The 20,290-nt window shown below is 50.6% G+C and overlaps 1 protein-coding gene across 1 annotated transcript; it reads right to left on the reverse strand.

Annotated features, from left to right (window-relative positions):
* Positions 1-5,778: 5,778 nt before the first annotated feature.
* Positions 5,779-11,075, reverse strand: LOC147093702 (uncharacterized). The gene has a single exon (XM_085974349.1). It carries the CDS (start codon positions 10,783-10,785, stop codon positions 9,160-9,162), a length of 1,626 nt encoding a protein of 541 aa, XP_085830475.1. The 5' UTR covers positions 10,786-11,075; the 3' UTR covers positions 5,779-9,159.
* Positions 11,076-20,290: the final 9,215 nt, after the last annotated feature.

The raw sequence follows: 20,290 nt of genomic DNA on the forward strand, positions 1-20,290 counted from the left end.
GGCTCGAGGGGCCGAATGGCCTACTCCTGCTCCTATCCTCTATGTTTCTATGTTCCTTGGAGAACACATTGATCCTGGACAATGAAAGCTTTGACTCATGATTAACTCTGAAAAGGACATTGACGTTGAACTGTGAGGACTTGAATCATGATTGGTTTCGATGGGAAAAATTAACATCTGGACAATGCTCTGAGTTTACCTGAAACAATGGGGGTCATGATGGACTTCCTGGCTTCACTGGAAGAGACACAAGTCAATCAGCCAGCCGCCCATCAACAGTAATAGAAATCACATTGAATATGTGTTACATAAAGCGGGAGAGGAAATAAGGAGTTATCTTCGATCTCACAACTCTGTACACCTCCGGTGATTGAAATACAGGTTGACGAGGTGTGAATGTCGGACAGTTCAGCAAACCGACAACCGAAACTGGTTGGGGGAGGCCCAGCATGGGGCCAGGTGACTAAAAGAACTATAAGAAGGAACCACACCTCAGCTCTCTCTCGTTTCACTCGGAAGCTCTCTCTCTCGGAAGCTAGCTCGAACGACAGCAACTGCCAGGTGTAAGAAGGAAGGGAAGACGGTCGTCATCTCCAGCCCCAGCCTGCAATCGACGTCAGCCACGACCAGCCGGTATAAGTTGACTCTACAAGGGGTTTGCGCTGTGTAGGCAGCTGCAATCAGATAAAGGAGGACGGGGACAGGTTGGCCTAGAAATTCACTGGCCTTAGCGCCGCTTTTGAGGCGCTAGAGGGCCTAGCGCCGAAGTTATGGCCAGTTTTGAAATTGACAGGGGCCCTAAATCGGCGTTAGGCCGGTAGCGCTGCGCCGGCACCGATGACGTCATCGGTGTGCGCAGCGTCCCGGTTGCCATGGTAACCCGCCTGAACTCGGAAATTGAGTTGCGGCCGCCTCGCCCGTGGCAGCCGCAAGCAACGTTCTGGCAGAGGTGCCTTACAGAACGTTGTGCCGGCGCATTAAAGGCCCCGCGGCGGCCGGCCACTTTCCCGCCGCCCGCCTGGCCGCAGCTCCCTCCCCGGACTTCCCCCCCCCCCGGAACAGAAGCAAGCCCGGCACTTGTCCGAGGTGCCGGGCTCATTTTTAAAAAGATTATCGCGGGCCGCGGCTGGGTGCAGGCAGCTCCTCCTTAAGGGAAGGAGGAGGCCTGCACTTCCTGAACCTGCCGCACCGCAGCGGGCGCCGCAGCACCGGAATAGCGCCGAAATTCAGCGCATAGCGCCAGTTTTCAGGCGCTAACAGCTTTCAGCAGCGCCGGCAGCCGTTTGGGCGCAGAAGTAGTGAATTTTTGGCCCGCCCAGCGCGACTTAGCTCCGGCACTAACTTCCGGCGCTAAAGCCGTCGCTGCACCAAAACCCAATTTCTAGGCCGTCATCTCCGATCCAGGCCTACAATCCACAACAGTAACGACCGGCCGTGTGGGTGATTGAAAGTTTCAGCCCACACTCAACAGGTTCTTGTCTGTGTTTTGTTGGTTTTAATAAACTAACAGTTTTGGGTTGAACCTAAACCTTTGTGTCATCTACAATTTTGTTCCTGTAAAACCCAGAGTCAAAGAACCCTTGTAAGGACGAGGGAACCAAACACCTTACACTGATACTGAAGAAGGAAGCTGTAGGCTGCAGGAAGATATCAATAAATTGGTCAGGTGGGCAGAACAGTGGCAAATGGAATTCAATCCGGAGAAGTGTGGTAATGCATTTGGGGAGGGCTAACAAGGAAAGGGAATACACATTAAATGGTAGGACACTGAATAGTGTAGAGGAGCAAAGGGTCCTTGGAGTGCATGTCCACAGATCCCTGAAGTTAGCAGGCCAGGTAGACAAGGTGGTTAAGAAGGCATACGGAATGTCATAGAGTTATACAGCACAGAAAGAGGCCCTTCGGCCCATCGCGTCCACGCCGGCCATCAAGCCCTGTCTAATCTAATCCCATTTTCCAGCATTTGGTCCGTAGCCTTGTATGCTATGGCATTTCAAGTGCTCATCCAAATGCTTCTTGAATGTTGTGAGGGTTCCTGCCTCTACCACCCTTTCAGGCAGTGAGTTCCAGATTCCAACCACCCTCTGGGTGAAAAAGTTCTTCCTCAAATCCCCTCTAAACCTCCTGCTCCTTACCTTGAATCTATGCCCCCTTGTTATTGACCCCTCTACTAAGGAGAAAAGTTCCTTTCTATCTACCCTATCTATGCCCCTCATAATTTTGTACACCTCAATCAGGACCCCCCTCAGCCTTCTCTGCTCCAAGGAAAACAACCCCAGCCTGTCCAGTCTCTCTTCATAGCTGAAGCGCTCCAGCCCAGGTAACATCCTGCTAAATCTCCTCTGCACCCTCTCCAAAGCAATCACATCCTTCCTATGGTGTGGCGACCAGAACTGCACACAGTATTCCAGCTGTGGTCTAACCAGCGTTTTGTACAGCTCCATCATAACCTCCCTGCTCTTATATTCTATGTCTTGGCTAATGAAGGCAAGTATCCCATATGCCTTTTTAACCACCTTATCCACCTGTTCTGCTGCCTTCAGGGATCTATGTACATGCACACCAAGGTCCCTCTGATCCTCTGTCTTTCCTAGGGTCTTACCATTCATTATGTATTCCCTTGCCTTGTTAGTCCGTCCAAAATGCATCACCTCACACTTTTCAGGGTTAAATGCCATTTGCCACTTTTCTGCCCATCTGACCAACCCATCGATATCATCCTGTAGCCTGAGGCTTCCCTCCTCGCTATTTACCACCCCACCAATTTTCGTGTCATCTGCGAACTTACTGATCATACCTTTTACATTCACATCCAAATCATTAATGTAGACCACAAACAGCAAGGGACCCAGCACCGATCCCTGCGGTACCCCACTGGACACAGGCTTCCAGTCACAAAAACAACCTTCCACCATCACCCTTTGCCTTCTGCCACTAAGCCAGTTTTGGATCCAATGTGTCAAGGCACCCTGGATCCCATGGGCTCTTACCTTCCTGACTAGTCTCCTATACGGGACTTTATCAAAAGCCTTACTGAAATCCATGTAAACCACATCCACTGCACTACCCTCATCCACACACCTAGTCACCCCCTCGAAAAAATTCAATCAAATTGGTCAGATATGATCTTCCCTTAACAAAGCCATGCTGGCTATCCCTAATTAATCCTTGCCTCTCCAAGTGGAGACTAATTCAGTCCCTCAGAATTTTTTCCAATAATTTCCCTACCACTGATGTTAGGCTCACTGGCCTGTAATTCCCTGGTTTATCCCTACTACCCTTCTTGAATAATGCTACTACGTTAGCTGTTCTCCAGTCCTCTGGCACATCCCCTGTGGCCAGAGAGGTTCTGAAAATTTGTGTCAGAGCCTCTGCAATCTCCTCCCTTGCCTCACATGGTAGCCTGGGATACATCTCGTCCGGGCCTGGGGATTTATCCACTTTTAAGCCTACTAAAACTGCTAGTACCTCCTCCCTCTAGATGCTAATATGTTCAAATATATCACAGTCCCCCTGCCCAATTTATATGTCCGCATCGTCCTTCTCCATAGTGAACACAATGCAAAAAATTCATTTAAAACCCCACCTACATCTTCTGGCTCTACACACAGCTTGCTACTTTGGTCCCTAATGGGCCCTACTCTTTCCCTAGTTATCCTTCATTAGCCATGGCATGGAATACAAGAGCAGGGGGGATTATGTTTCAACTGTATAAAACACTAGTTAGGCCTCCGCTAGAGAACAGAGTGCAGTTCTGGTCACCACATTACAGGAAAGATGTGATTGCACTAGAGAGGGTACAGAGGAGATTTACAAGGATGTTGTTGGGAGTAGCGAATTTCAGCTATGAGGAAAGACTGGATATGCTGGCTTTGTTTTCCTTGGAACAGAGGAGGCTGAGGGGAGACCTTATTGAGATGTACAAATTTATGAGGGGCATAAAGTGGATAGAAAGGACCTATTTCCCTTAGCAGAGGGGTCAAAAACCAGGGGGCACAGATTTAAAGCAATTGGTGGAAGGTTTAGAGGGGATTTGAGGGGAAATATCTTCACCCAGAGGGTTGTGGGGGTCTGGAACTCATTGCCTGAAGGGGTGGTAGAGGCAGGAACCCTAACCACATTTAAAAATACTGGGATGTGCACTTGGGATACTGTAACCTGCAGGGCTACGGACCAAGAGCTGGGAAGTGGGAATAGGCTGGATAGCTCTTTGTTGGCCGGCGCGGACACGATGGGCCGAAATGGTCTCCTTCCGTGCTGTAACTTTCTATGATTCTATGAAACGGCCCTCAACAAAAGTCACGAATTACATTATCCGCGGCTGTAACCGGTGGACTATCTCTCTTCATCCTTCTCGACCTGTCTGCGAGCTTCACCACGGTTGATCACACCATCCTCCTCCAACGCCTCTCCTCCATTGTTCAGCCCAGTGGGACTTGTTGGTGTGATTACAGGATAGTCGCTGAGCCAGACCCCCGAAACAAGCTCGTGGAACAGGAAACATTGAGACGTCTGATTGATAGACTTTATTTCACAAATCAATGGTAAAAGGTGGCTGTTGACAGTGGCAGAAGGTGGGTGGTGGTGTTCCACAAGGATCAGTGCTGGGTCCATTTTGGTATGAAGAATGGGGAGCTCACTTATCACTTGGAGGGTGCGAGTCTAGGTGGGGTAGAGGAACAAAGGGATCTCGGAGTACAAATACACAAATTACTAAAAGTTGCACCACAGGTTAGCAAGGCCATAAAAAAAAGCAAACCAAACACTAGGGTTTATTTCTCGAGGGATAGAATTGAAAAGTAGGGAAGTTATGCTAAACATGTATCGAACCTTGGTTAGACCACACAGTTCTGATGAAGGGTCCCAGACCTGAAACGTTAACTCTGTTTCTCTCTCCATGGATGCTGCCCTGGCATTTTCTGTTGTTATTTCAGATTTCCAGCATCCACAGTATTTTGCTATTGAATTTAAGGGGAGGCTGGACAAGCCTATGAGGGAGAATGGAATAGAGGGTTATGCTGATAGATTTAGATGAGGAATAAGAACATAAGAAATAGGAGCAGGAGTCGGCCAATCGGCCCCTCGAGCCTGCTCCACCATTCAATAAGATCATGGCTGATCTGATCCTAACCTCAAATCTTCTATCACTCTGCATCCACCCGAACCCATGTGATCTCCCGGGAGAGGCGAAAAACCAGATAAAGACCCAATGGCCAATTTGGGAGAAAAAAATCTGGGAAATTCCTCTCCGACCCGTCTAGGCGATCGAAACTCTTCCAGGAGATCACTCTGTCCCTATATTTTCTATAGTACTTACCTTCTGTAAAGGCGATCTCCACCCCAGCCAGGAACAGGAATAAAACCATCTCCTGAAATCTAACACAGAATTAGAACACAGTAGGAGCAGAACAAGGCTACACGGCCCCTGGGCCCACAGGGCCATGACCATTCCGAACCTAGACTCATGTCCAATTTCCTGCCCGCTCCCCGTAACCCTTAATTCCCTTTACTTCTAGGAAACTATCTATTTCTGTTTTAAATTTATTTAATGATGTAGCTTCCACAGCTTTCTGGGGCAGCAAATTCCACAAACCTACCACCCTCTGAGTGAAGAAGTTTCTCCTCATCTCAGTTTTGAATGAGCAGCCACTTATTTTAAGATTATGCCCCCTAGTTCTAGTTTCACCCATCATTGGGAACATCCTCACCGCATCCACCCGATCAAGCCCCTTCACAATCTTATATGTTTCAATAAGATCGCCTCTCATTCTTCTGAACTCCAATGAGTAGAGTCCCAATCTACTCAACCTCTCCTGACGGGAGGAGGCTCGAGTGGAGCTTGGACTGGTTGGGTCGAATGGTCTGTTTCTGTGCCGTATGTCCTATGTAATCCAATGTAACATAGTCTCATACCATCGTAGTTTCCTTTATTTAAATTCAGGACCCTAGTCTCTGAGTCAAATACTTCACTCTCCATCTTAAATGAAGAATTCTATCATATTATGATCGCTCCGCCCCAAGGGGCCTCGCACAAGATTGTTAATTATTCCTTTCTCATTACATAATACCCAGTCTAAGATGGCCTGATCTCTAGTTGGTTCCTCGACATATTGGTCCAGGAAACCATCCCATATACACTCTAGGAATTCTTCCTCCACAGTATTGTTACTAATTTGGTTAGCCCAAACTATATGTAGATTAAAGTCACCCATGATAACTGCTGTGCCCTTATTGCACACATCTCTAATCTCCCATTTAATACCATCCCAAACCTCAGCATTACTGTTTGGGGGTCTGTATATAAATCCCCAGGGCCTGCTAATCTACATCTTAGGGTACTTAAATCAAATCAAATCAAATCAAATCAACTTTTATTGTCATTGTTAGTGCACAAGTGCAGTACAACGAAATGTAGGCTTGCGGCTCCCGAGAGTGTACATTTGGATTAAGACATTTAAACATTCAACATACATTTGGCTTGTAGTATATTAACATAAATATAACCATAATAAAGTGCATTGGCAGATGTGCAGGCTTTAGAGTTTATTTGTGGAGTTCAGTAGGATGACAGCCCTGGGAAAGAAGCTGTTCCTAAATCTGGTCGTACGGGTGCGAATGCATCTGTAGCGTCTCCCAGATGGCAGGAGGGTGAACAGACTGTGGCTGGGGTGGGTAGGGTCTTTGATGATGGACCGTGACCTCCGTAGACAGCGTTTCTGGTATAAGTGCTCTATGGTCGGTAGCCGGGTGCCGGTAATGCGTTGGGCAGTTTTGACTACCCGCTGCAGGGCTTTCCGGTCATAGTAGCTACAGCTGCCATACCATAATGTGATACAGTTTGTCAGGATGCTCTCTATAGTGCAGCGGTAAAAGTTAGAGAGGATCAGGGGTGACAGATTACATCCCTTCAGCCTCCTTAGGAAATATAGGCACTGCTGGGCCTTCTTCACCAGAGAGGAGGTGTTGAGGGACCAGGAGAGGTCTTCCGTGATGTGGACTCCGAGTAACTTAAAGCTGTCCACCCTTTCCACCACAGCCCCATTGATGTGGATGGGGGTGTGACTTCCGCCTTTGGACTTCCTGAAGTCCACAATGATTTCTTTTGTCTTCTTGGTGTTAAGGGCCAGGTTGTTATCGGCGCACCACTTCACGAGTGGCTGGACCTCCTCCCTGTAGGATGACTCATCGTTGTTGGTGATCTGGCCTACTACCGTGGTGTCATCCGCAAACTTGATGATGGTGTTGGAACCATTAACAGCCACACAGTCGTGGGTGAAGAGGGAGTAGAGGAGGGGGCTCAGCACACATCCTTGTGGGGCCCCCGTGTTCAGGGTCGGGGGCGGGGGGGGAGGTGTGGTTACCTAATTTGACAGACTGGGGTCTGTTTGTTAGGAAGTCCAGGGTCCAGTTGCAGAGGGAAGTGTTCAGGCCAAGAGTTTGGAGTTTGCTGGCCAGCTTTTTGGGGACGATAGTGTTGAATGCTGAGCTGTCGTCTATGAACAGCATTCTGATGTAGGTCTCCTTACCATCTAGGTGATTCAGTGCCGAGTGTAGAGCAGTTGTGATTGCATCCTCCGTTGATCTGTTTGCACGATAGGCAAACTGGTGCTGGTCAAGAGAGGTGGGAACACTGGCTTTGATGTGAGCCAGGACCAGTCTCTCGAAACACTTCATTATGATGGGTGTGAGTGCGACAGGTCGATAGTCATTCAGTCACGTCACAGCCGTTTGCTTTGGCACAGGAATAATGGTAGCAGTCTTGAAGCATGTAGAGACTACTGCCTGGGCCAATGACAGATTGAAGATGGAGGTGAAGACATCAGCCAGCTGATCAGCACATTCCTTGAGTACCCGTCCAGGGATGCTATCAGGTCCAGCAGCCTTTCGTGTGTTCACTCCGCGTAGAACACCCCTTACGTCGGAGGTCGACAGAGTGAGCACCTGGTCTTCCGGGGGTGGCAAGGCTTTGGTAGCCGGCTCCCTGTTGAAGGAAGTGGCCCTATAAATAGTAGATGCATTGCTGATCATCTTCCAAAATTCTATAGACTCTGGAACAGTTCCCATGGATTGGAGGGTAGCTAATGTTACCCCACTATTTAAAAAAGGTGGTAGAGAGAAAACGGGGAATTATAGACCGGTAAGCCTGACATCGGTAGTGGGGAAAATGCTAGAGTCCATTATAAAAGATGTAATAGCAGAGCACTTGGAAAACAGTGACAGGATCGGACAAAGTCAACATGGATTTACAAAAGGTAAATCGTGCTTGACTAATCTACTGGAATTTTTTGAGGATGTAACTGGTAGAATAGATAAGGGAGAACCAGTGGATGTGATGTATTTGGACTTTCAGAAGGCTTTCGATAAGGTCCCGCAGAAGAGATTAGCGTGTAAAGTAAAAGCCCATGGGATTGGGGGTAAGGTACTGTCTTGGATAGAGAACTGGCTGGCAGACAGGAAGCAAAGAGTTGGAATAAACGGGTCTTTTTTCGAGTGGCAGGCAGTGACTAGTGGTGTAACGCAGGGATCAGTGCTAGGACCCCAGCTATTCACAATATATATAAATGATCTAGACGAGGGAACTAGATGTAATATCTCCAAGTTTGCAGATGACACAAAGCTGGGTGGGCGTGTGTGCTGTGAGGAGGATGCCGAGAAACTACAGTATAATTTGGACAGGTTGGGTGATTATACTGCATCAGCCATGCATCTGCCCAATGTGGATTAATGCGAGGTTATCCACTTTGGTGGCAAAAACAGGAAGGCAGATTATTATCTGAACGGCAATAGATTGGGAGATGTGGAAATGCAACGAGACCTGGGCGTCCATGTGTACCAGTCGCTGAAGGTAAGCATGCAGGTGCAACAGGCGGTTAAGAAGGCAAATGGTATGGCACCTCTGACAGAGCAGCTGTCCCTCAGTACTGCCCTGGAGTGTCAGCTTAGATTACATGCTCAAGTCTCCAGAGTGGGACTCAAACCCATGACCTTCTGACTCTAGAGGCGAGAGGGTCGCTCACTGAGCCGAGGCTGACCCCTCTTAATCTCCAGCCTATTTACTGGGGTTATCAGCATCTTCAAACTGCCCCCCAACCCCCTAATTGCCATTATTAACACAGAATAGTCCTTCATGTGATTAACAGCAGAATGGGACCAGTGCGCTCAGGTATGAACTCGCTGGTGTCTCAGCAGGTGAAATGAACTGGTGAATCCCTTTTCACACACTGAGCAGGGGAACGGCCTCTTCCCAGCGTGGGTGCGCTGGTGTTTCAGAAGAGCGGATGAGTGCGTAAACCTCTTCCCGCAGTGAGAGCAGCTGAACAGGCTCTCCCCAGTGTGGATGCGTCGATGCTTCTTCAGGCCCTTGGAGCATTTGAAACTCTTGTCGCAGTCGGAACATTTAAACGGCCTCTCGTCAGTGTGTACCAGCTGGTGTTCCTGCAGAGAGGTGAGACGAGTGAATCCTTTCCCGCACTTGGAGCAGGAGAACGGCCTCTCGTCAGTGTGAACCAGCTGGTGTTCCCGCAGAATGGAGGGACGAGTGAATCCTTTCCCACACTCGGAGCAGGTGAACGGCCTCTCGTCAGCGTGGACTCGCTGGTGCAGCCGCAGAGAGGAGGGACGAGTGTATCCTTTCCCGCACTCGGCGCAGGAGAACGGCCTCTCGTCAGTGTGAACCAGCTGGTGTTCCCGCAGAGAGGAGGGACGAGTGAATCCTTTCCCACACTCGGAGCAGGAGAACGGCCTCTCGTCAGTGTGCCCACGTTCGTGTACCAGCAGAGTGTGGGACTGGACAAATCCCTTCCCGCACACGGAGCAGGTGAACGGCCTCTCCCCGGTGTGATGTCGCTGGTGTATCACCAGGTTCGATGACTTAGCAAACCTCTTTCCGCAGTGAGAGCAGCTGAACGGCCTCTCGCCGGTGTGAATGCGTTGATGCCTCGACACATCCTCGGTGCTTTTAAAGCTCTTCTCACAGTCAGGGCACTTGCAGGGTCTCTCGTCAGTGTGCGCTCGCTGGTGCACCCGCAGTGAGTTAGAGTGACTGAATCCCTTCTCGCACACGGCGCAGGTGAACGGCATCTCCCCGGTGTGAGCTCGCTGGTGTGTCAGCAGGGCGGATTGTTTAGTGAATCCCTTATCGCACACGGAGCAGGTGAACGGCCTCTCCCCGGTGTGAACTCGCTGGTGTGTCAGCAGGGTGGAGGAGAGAGTGAATCCCTTCCCGCACACGGAGCAGGTGAACGGCCTCTCCCCGGTGTGAACTTGCTGGTGCTGTATCAGGTTGCTGGATGTTCTGAAGCCCTTCTTGCAGTCGGAGCACTGAAAAGGTCTCTCATCGGTGTGAACACGCTCGTGTATCAACAGGTGGCAAGACTGGTTAAACCTCTTCTCACAGTGAGAGCAGGCGAATGGCTTCTCGTTGGTGTGAACTCGCCGGTGTCTCAACAGGGCGGATTGTTGAGTGAATCCCTTCCCGCACACGGAGCAGGTGAACGGCCTCATCCCGGTGTGTACTCGCTGGTGTGCCCGCAGGGAGCCTGAATGAGTGAATCCCTTCCCACACACAGAGCAGGTGAACGACCATTTCACAGAGTGACTGCCTTGATGAGTCTCCAGCTCGGAGAGGCAACTGAATCCCTTCCCGCATTCCCGACATTTGCACGGATTCTCCTCGCTTTGGTTACACTTGTGCCTCCCCAGGCTGCACCTTCGGTTGAATCCACGTCCACACACAAGACACGTGTGCAGTTTGCCCGCAATCTGATTGCTGCTTTCTGCTTCCATATGTCGATGATATTCAGGTCCCGATGAATCGAGTGACTCCGTCAGATCTTCGTGTGAAGTTTGCGTTAAGCTGCCTGTCTGCAATTCCGCCCCTTGCAAGAGACAGTAAAACAGGTTTATATAAGTAATTAATGTAAATACAGGAGAGAAAATAAAGACAGACTGGCCTTTATACAGCGCCTTTCACGACCAACGGTTTTACAGCCAATGAATTACTTTTGAAGTGTAGTCGCTGTTGTAATGTGGGAAACACTGCAGCCAATTTGCATGATAAATAATGGCCAGGACACCGGGAATAACTCTCCTGCCCTTCTTCGAAATAATGGGATCTTTTATGTCCACCTGGACGTCTCATCCGAAAGACAGCCCTCCGACAGTGCGGCGCTCCCTCAGTACTGCCCCTCCGACAGAGCAGCGCTCCCTCAGTACTGCCACTCCGACAGTGCGGTGCTCCCTCAGTACTGACCCTCCGACAGTACGGCGCTCCCTCAGTACTGCCCCTCTGACAGTGCGGTGCTTCCTCAGCACTGCCCCTCCGACAGTGCAGCACTCCCTCAGTACTGCCCCTCCGACAGTGCGGCGCTCCCTCTGTGCTGCCCCTCCGACAGTGCGGCGCTCCCTCAGTACTGCTCCTCCGACAGTGCGGCGCTCCCTCAGTACTGCCCCTCCAACAGGGCCGCACCCCCGAAGCACCGCCCCCCCGACAGTGCGGCGCTCCCTCAGTACTGCCCCTCCGACAGTGCAGCGCTCCCTCAGTACTGCCCCTCCGACAGTGCGGCGCTCCCTCGGTACTGCCCCTCCGACAGTGCAGTGCTTCCTCAGTACTGCCCCTCCGACAGTGCGGCGCTCCCTCAGTACTGCCCCTCTGACAGTGCAGTGCACCCTCAGTACTGCCCCTCCGACAGTGCGACACACCCTCAGTACAGCCCCTCCGACAGGGCGGCGCACCCTCAGTACCGCCCCTCCGACAGGGCCGCGGCCCCCAAGTACAGCTCTTCCGACAGTGTGGCGCTCCTTCGGCACTGCCCCGCAGCGTCAGCCTAGATTTATGTGCTCGAGTCCCTGGAGTGGGGACTTTGAACCCACAACTTTCTGACTCAGAGGTGAGGGTGCTCCCAATGGAGCCACTGGCTGGCTCTAAAGGTCTTTCACATCCTTGCTAAAGTGCTGTGGCTGGGGTAATTGTCACAGTCCCTTTAATCAGAGAAACACACGAGAGGGGGGAGGGAGTCCCTTTAAACGTGGCGGGGGTGGGTGTCCCTTTAAATGTGGAGGGGGTGGGTGTCCCTTTAAATGTGGCGGAGGTGAATGTCCCTTTAAATGTGGAGGGGGTGGGTGTCCCTTTAAATGTGGAGGGGTGGGTGTCCCTTTAAATGTGGAGGGAGTGGGGGTGGGTGTCTCTTTAAATGTGGAGGGGGTGGTTGTCCCTTTAAATGTGGCGGAGATGAATGTCCCTTTAAATGTGGAGGGGGTGGGTGTCCCTTTAAATGTGGAGGGGTGGGTGTCCCTTTAAATGTGGAGGGAGTGGGGGTGGGTGTCTCTTCAAATGTGGAGGGGGTGCGTGTCCCTTTAAATGTGCAGAGGCGGGGCCGCGCATGCTCATTCGGCCCCCTCACCACAACACCAGGCTGCCAGTGCGCCTGCGCGGGGCCTCCGGGGAGCATACGGAAGACGGGCCCGGAATCAGCGGCCGGGGTAAAGTAAACTGTTGGGGAATCGATTTAAATCGAGGTGAGGGGGGGAGCGGAGAGCGAGATTATAGAGTAAAAGACGAGAAAAACCAAACCTGAGAGTCGGGCGGGCGGGACCTCCGTGGACACCGGACGCAGCGGATTGAGACGCGCGGAATGGCGCAGTGTGCCGGAGCAACGTGATTCAGACTGACGGGGGGCGCTGACCAATAGGAAGAGGGCTGAGCTGGGAGGACTGAACTGGGCAGCCTGGTCCTGCAACTAATGGCGGCACGGCTAGGAGGCGGGACCCGCCCTCCCCGGCGCTGAGGCTGGGGCCCGGTTGTGACGTCATCACAGGAAGCGGCCCAATCAGGTGGATGGAGGCCGGCCCGGTGACTGACGGGAGCTCTGACCAATAGGACGAGGGCTGAACTGGGAGGACTGAACTGGGTGGCCTGGTCCTCCAACCAATGGCGGCGCGGCAAGGGGGCGGGGCCTCCTCTCCAGCTCAGGTGCTGGGGTCGATTGTGTCGCACTGTCCCCAGGTGAGAGCAGCTCAGTCAGTACAGAGCTGGGGCTGGAATCTGGGAGAGGGGCCGCAGGCAGCACAGAGCTGGGGCTGGAATCTGGGAGAGGGGCCGCAGGCAGCACAGAGCTGGGGCTGGAATCTGGGAGAGGGGCCGCAGGCAGCACAGAGCTGGGGCTGGAATCTGGGAGAGGGGCCGCAGGCAGCACAGAGCTGGGGCTGGAATCTGGGGGAGGGGCCGCAGGCAGCACAGAGCTGGGGCTGGAATCTGGGAGAGGGGCCACAGTCAGCGGGCCTGGCAATGGGGCACAAGCTTCACAATAAAACTTCTTTCAAATGCACAATTGTTTCTTACAGACAGCCTTGGTCACTCTGCAAAAAAAACTGTTTCACAATTCATCATAACTCCCCTGCTTTAGGAGAGGCGGAGAGTGCAAAAGCAAGGAAGTTATATTGAAACTGTGTAAAAGAAGACTGGAGTCAGCTGTGGTTCAGTGGATAGCAGAGTCAGAAGGTTGTGGGTTCAAATCCCGCTCCAGGGACTTGAGCACATAAAGCGAGGCTGACACTCCAGTGCGGTGCTGAGGGAGCGCCGCACTGTCGGAGGGGCAGTGCTGAGGGAGCGCCGCAATGTCGGAGGGGCAGTGCTGAGGGAGCGCCGCACTGTCGGAGGGGCAGTGCTGAGGGAGCGCAGCACTGTCGGAGGGGCAGTACTGAGGGAGCACCACACTGTCGGAGGGGCGGTACTGAGGGAGCGCCGCTCTGTCGGAGGGGCAGTACTGAGGGAGCGCCGCAGTGTCGGAGGGGCAGTACTGACATTGTGCTGCACTGTCGGAGGGGCAGTACTGAGGGAGCGCCGCACTGTCGGAGGGGCAGTGTTGAGGGAGCGCTGCACTGTCGGAGGGGCAGTACTGAGGGAGTGCTGCACTGTCGGAGGGGCAGTACTGAGGGAGCGCCGCACTGTCGGAGGGGCAGTGCTGAGGGAGTGTTGCACTGTCGGGGGAAGCAATGCTGTGGGAGTGCTGCATTGTCGGAGGGGCAGTAATGAAGGAGCGCTGCAGTATCGGAGGCGCGGTCTTACAGGTGAGAGGTTAAACCGAGGCCCCCGTCTGCCCCTTCAGGTGGACGTAAAAGTTCCCGTGGTGCTATTTTGAAAAAGTTATCCCCGGTGTTTTGAGCCCAATATTTATCCCTCAGTCAACATGACGAAAAAACATTATCGGGTCATTATCACATTGCTGTTTGTGGGAGCTTGCTGTGCGCAAATTGGCTGCCGCGTTTCCCACATTACAACAATGAATACACTTCAAAAGTACTTCATTGGCTGTAAAGCGCTTTGGGACATCCGGTGGTTGTGAAAGGCAGTTAAAAAGGCAAATGGGTCGCTGGCCTTCATTACAAGAGGATTTGAGTACAGGAGTAAAGAAGTCTTACTCCAATTATATCTTCTTCTTAGGCAGTCCCTCGGAACCGAGGATGACTTGCTTCCACATTAAAAATGAGTTCTCAGGTGTAAGGGTAAACCGGGAGAGCTTCTTCTCCCCGAGACAGACCCTCTGATATAAAGGGTCGACTGGATCCATGTTTATCTGTAATTTAAACAGTGGTCTGGTCGAGTTCCGAGCTCTTTCCCCTAGAGGAGAGGGTAGAATGGGGGTCTTTAGTGTTAAATGGTTTCACCTGGGTCCATTGCTTCCATCGCATACCCATCGGTCCCTGTAGACAAACACACGTATCACTTGTCATTAATACAGTACATGGCCCCATCCAACGGGCCCCATTCCCTTTCTTCCGATAACTTGCGTCATTACTTGTTGACCTATTCTGGGCAACTCGTCTGGTTTACGTCCAGCATTCTGCCTTTCTAGATCTTTAATCTGTTGTTGGTTCTTTACTACTTTATTTAGTGCTTGTACCTCCAGATTTAGTTGTACTAAGTACTGTATTGCCTTAATCTATCTTGCACTGGTCCTGCTCTTAAACACATTCTTTGGTTCTGTCTTCACAAAGGAGGACACAAATAACCTCCCAGAGATGTCGGGGGAACATAGGGTCTAATGAAAGGGAGGAACTGAATGAAATCAGTATTTGTAGGGAAATGGTGTTGGGGAAATTGATGGGATCGAAGGCCGATAAATCCCCAGGGTCTGATAATCTACATCCTAGGGTACTTAAGGAAGTGGCCTTGAAATAGTAGATGCATTGCTGGTCATCTTCCAACATTCGATAGACTCTGGAACAGTACCCATGGATTGGAGGGTAGCTAATGTTACCCCACTGTTCAAAAAAGGTGGTAGAGAGAAAATGGGGAATTATAGACCGGTAAGCCTGACATCGGTAGTGGGGAAAATGCTAGAGTCCATTATAAAGGATGTAATAGCAGAGCATTTCGAAAAAAGTGACCGGATCGGACAAAGTCAACATGGATTTACAAAAGGTAAATCATGCTTGACTAATCTACTGGAATTTTTTGAGGATGTAACTGGTAAAATAGATAAGGGAGAACCAGTAAATGTGGTGTATTTGGACTGTCAAAAGGCTTTCGATAAGGTACCGCATAAGAGATTAGTGTGTAAAGTTAAGGCACATGGGATGGGGGGCAAGGTGTTGACTTGGATAGAGAACTGGTTGGCAGACAGGAAGCAAAGAGTTGGAATAAACGGCTCTTTTTCCGAGTGGTAGGCAGTGACTAGTGGGGTACCGCAGGGATCGGTCCTTGGACCCCAGCTATTCACAATATATATTAATCTGGACGAGGGAACTAGATGTAATATCTCCAAGTTTGCAGACGACACAAAGCTGGGTGGGCGTGTGTGCTGTGAGGAGGATGCCGAGAAACTCTAGTATGATTTGGACAGATTGGGTGATTGGGCAGAAGCGTGGCAGATGCAATATAACGTGGATAAATGCGAGGTTATCCACTTTGGTGTCAAGAACAGGAAGGCAGATTATTATCTGAATGCCAATAGATTGGGAGAAGGGGAAGTGCAACGAGACCTGGGCGTCCTTGTTCACCAGTCGCTGAAGGTAAGCATGCAGGTGCAGCAGGCGGTTAAGAAGGTAAATGGTATGTTGGCCTTCGGAGCAAGAGGGTTCGAGTACAAGAACAAGGATGTCTTGCTGCAGTTGTACAGGGCCTTGGCGAGACCACATCTTGAGTATTGTGTGCAGTTTTGGTCGCCTTATCTGAGGAAGGATGTTCTTGCCATGGAGGGAGTGCAGCGAAGATTCACCAGACTGATACCTGGGATGGCAGGAATGACGTATGAGAGATTGGGTCGATTGGGCTTATATTCGCTGGAGTTTAGAAGAATGAGAGGGGATCTCATTGAAACTTATAAAATTCTAAATAGACTGGACAGACTAGATGCAGGAAGGATGTTCCCGATGGTCAGGGAGTCCAGAACCAGGGGTCACAGTCTAAAGATAAGGGATAAGCCATTTAGGATAGAGATGAGGAATTTCTTCACCCAGAGAATGGTGAACCTGTGGAATTCTCTACCACAGAAGGCAGTTGAGGCCAATTCATTAAATATATTCAAGAAGGAGTTGGATGTATTTCTTAAGGCTAAAGGGATCAAGGGATATGGGGAGAAGGCAGGGACAGGGTACTGAATTTGGATGATCAGCCTGGATCTCATTGAATGGCGGAGCAGGCTCGAGGGTAGGGAAATTATTGGAAAAATTCTGAGGGACAGAATTGGTCTCCACTTGGAGAGGCAGGGATTAATTGGTCGAGGGAAGATCGTGTCTCGCCAATTTGATTGAATTTTTCGAGGGGTGCCTAGGTGTGTGGATGAGGGTAGTGCAGTGGATGTGGTTTACATGGATTTCAGTAAGGCTTTTGATAAAGTCTCGCATAGTAGACTGGTCAGGAAGGTAAGAGTCCATGGGATCCAGGGTGCCTTGGCAAATTGGATCCAAAAATGGCTTAGTGGCAGAAGGCAGAGGGTGATGGTGGAAGGTTGTTTTTGTGACTGGAAGCCTGTGTCCAGTGGGGTACCGCAGGGATCGGTGCTGGGTCCCTTGCTGTTTGTGGTCTACATTAATGATTTGGATGTGAATGTAAAAGGTATGATCAGTAAGTTCGCAGATGACACGAAAATTGGTGGGGTGGTAAATAGCGAGAAGGGAAGCCTCAGTCTGCAGGACGATATAGACGGGTTGGTCAGATGGGTGGAACAGTGGCAAATGGAATTTAACCCTGAAAAGTGTGAGGTGATGCATTTTGGAGGGACTAACAAGGCAAGGGAATACACAATGAATGGTAAGACCCTAGGAAAGACAGAGGGTCAGAGGGACCTTGGTGTGCATGTACATAGATCCCTGAAGGCAGCAGAACAGGTGGATAAGGTGTTTAAAAAGGCATATGGGATACTTGACTTCATTAGCCGAGGCATACAATATAAGAGCAGGGAGGTTATGATGGAGCTGTACAAAACACTGGTTAGACCACAGCTGGAGTACTGTGTGCAGTTCTGGTCGCCACACTATAAGAAGGATGTGATTGCTTTGGAGAGGGTGCAGAGGAGATTCACCAGGATGTTACCTGGGCTGGAGCGCTTCAGCTATGAAGAAAGACTGGACAGGCTGGGGTTGTTTTCCTTGGAGCACAGAAGGCTGAGGGGGGGACCTGATTGAGGTGTACAAAATTATGAGGGGCATAGATAGGGTTGATAGAAAGGAGCTTTTTCCCTTAGTAGAGGGGTCAATAACCAGGGGGCATAGATTCAAGGTAAGGGGCAGGAGGTTTAGAGGGGATTTGAGGAAAAACTTTTTCACCCAGAGGGTGGTTGGAATCTGGAACTCACTGCCTGAAGGGGTGGCAGAGGCAGGAACTCTCACAACATTCAAGAAGCATTTAGATGAGCAATTGAAATGCCATAGCATACAAGGCTACGGACCAAGTGCTGGAAAATGGGATTAGATTAGACAGGGCTTGATGGCCGGCGTGGACACGATGGGCCGAAGGGCCTCTTTCTGTGCTGTATAACTCTATGACTCTATGGTCGAATGGCCTACTCCTGCTCCTATCTTCTATGTTTCTATGAACCCCAGGACCAGGCCCCTATGGGGAATAGGTATGCAGATCTAGGCGCAAAACTAGCTGCGGAAGAAATGCAACCAGAGGACGCGTTCAAAAACGAAATAAATATGGTCATGATAGTCAGTGGGGTACAGGAAGTGAATATAATGGAGCTACAAGAAAATACTAGTAAAGAGCAAAAAGAGAAATGGGGACAAGCTGGCGCACAATTACAAGATGGAATTTGGAAATGGGGCCCACGTAACCAGGGTGGCGGCACCGGAATGTTGTAGACAACAACTGATGGCGCTATACCATGGTGTAACACATACTGGCAGAAGTAACATGTTGCACCTACTGACAGTACTGGTGGTGGCCAAAGATAGGTCAGGAAGTAGCAAAATATTGCCACCGCTGTATAATATGCGCAAGAATAATGTAGGACAGAGATGTAGAGTTAGAGTAGCAAACCAACCCAGGCCCCAAGGACCCTGGGAAAACTTACAAATTGACTTTACCGGCCCCTTAGCGCAGGACCGGGGGAAGAAATATTGCCTGGTAATAATTGACCAATTTACCAGGTGGGTGGAAGCCTTTGCCACCTGAGATTGCTCTGCACAAACAGTTGCACTAATATTGGCTACCGAGGTTATACCCCGTTGGGGAGTGCCTCTGCAAATTGCCTCAGACAACGGCACCCATTTCACCAGCAAAATAATGAAAGAAATCTGTAAGCTGCTACATGTGACACAAAAATATCACATACCATATCACCCCCAGAGCTCGGGGATGGTAGAAAGAATGAATAGGACACTGAAAAACGCGCTGATAAAAGCCATCCAAGAAACAGGGAAGGGATGGTCGGAATTATTACCCAGCATACTAATGAGGCTGCGAGCCACCCCAGGACAAACGACCGGACTGACCCCCTATGAATTAATGATGGGACGAGCTATGAGACTACCAGAGGATTTGGCTGGAGGGGTGGGAAACATAGAAACATAGAAGATAGGATCAGGAGTAGGCCATTCGGCCCCTCGAGCCTGCTCCGCCATTCAATGAGATCATGGCTGATCATATATCAAGGAGCGCAGAGATCGGGGAGGGTTGTGGGGCTGGAGGAGGTTACAGAGATAGGGAGAGACCGAGGGCCATGGAGGGATTTGAGAACAAGGATGAGATTGCTGGACCAGGAGCGAATGTAGGTCAGCGAGCACAGGGTGAACGGGACTTGGTGCGAGTTAGGACACAAACAGTCGAGTCTGGAGGTAACAAAGGTTTGGATGAGGGTTTCAGGCAGGAAACGTGGCAGTGAATTCACTCACACCAAGCTCGCACAGATAGCAGTGTGATAATGACCAGATAACCTGTATTGGTGATGTTGGGTGAGCGATAAACATTGGCCCCAGGACACAGGGAGAAATCCCCCTGCACTTTTTAGGTTTTTAAACTGTCATTCGAGTTTCCCTCCCTCTATTGTGAAGGGCGGGTATCCGCTGGGATACAGTCCCACAGTCACTGGTTGCCTTCTAGTGCCCCTCCGAGTGGCCAATGTGTGAGGGTGTGCAGTGACTGTTGGCAGCCTATTCAACCTTGGGGGGCATCACAGACAAAATCAAACCCCCTTTGCAGACTCGGCCTTTGCTGCCGGGGTGACTGGACAGTGATCAGTAGCAGGAGCCCAGGGCACTGAGGCTAACTGCAGTCTCCCCAACTGCATCCCAGGCCGGGATCAGCTGAGCACCCCCACAGTGAGCAGCTGGAATGGGCAACCTATCCTGGGGAGCGAGGGAAAGGGAGGTCAAGGGTCAGCACAGAATGTCAGTCGACCTTGACCCCCAGACTCCCTCAGTCATAGAAATTTACAGCACAGAAGGAGGCCATTCGGCCCATCTTGTCCGTGCCGGCTGTCAAAGAGCTATCCCCCCTAATCCCACTTTCCAGCACTCGGTCTGTAGCCCTGTAGGTTACGGCACTTCAAGTACATATCCAAGTACTTTTTAAATGTGATGAGGGTTTCTCCCTCTACCACCCTTTCAGGCAGTGAGTTCCAGACCCCCACCACCCTCTGGGTGAATGAATTTTTCCTCAAATCCCCTCTAAACCTCCGACCAATTACGTTAAATAATAATAATAATAATTCAACTTTCTATGCCTCCTGGTTATTGACCCTTCTGCTAAGGGAAATAGGTCCTTCCTATCCACTCTATCTAGGCCCCTCATAATTTTATACACCTCAGTTAAGTTTCCCCTCAGCCTCCTCTGTTGCAAAGAAAACAA

This window comes from Somniosus microcephalus, unplaced genomic scaffold, assembly GCF_052327205.1.
Source record: "Somniosus microcephalus isolate GS21.2 unplaced genomic scaffold, FLI_Smic_1.0 unresolved_chr1, whole genome shotgun sequence".
Lineage (NCBI taxonomy): Eukaryota > Metazoa > Chordata > Chondrichthyes > Squaliformes > Somniosidae > Somniosus > Somniosus microcephalus.

Coding starts and splice junctions, on each gene's coding strand:
- LOC147093702 (XM_085974349.1), bottom strand. CDS start 10,785: ATGGAAGCAGAAAGCAGCAATCAGATTGCGGGCAAACTGCACACGTGT.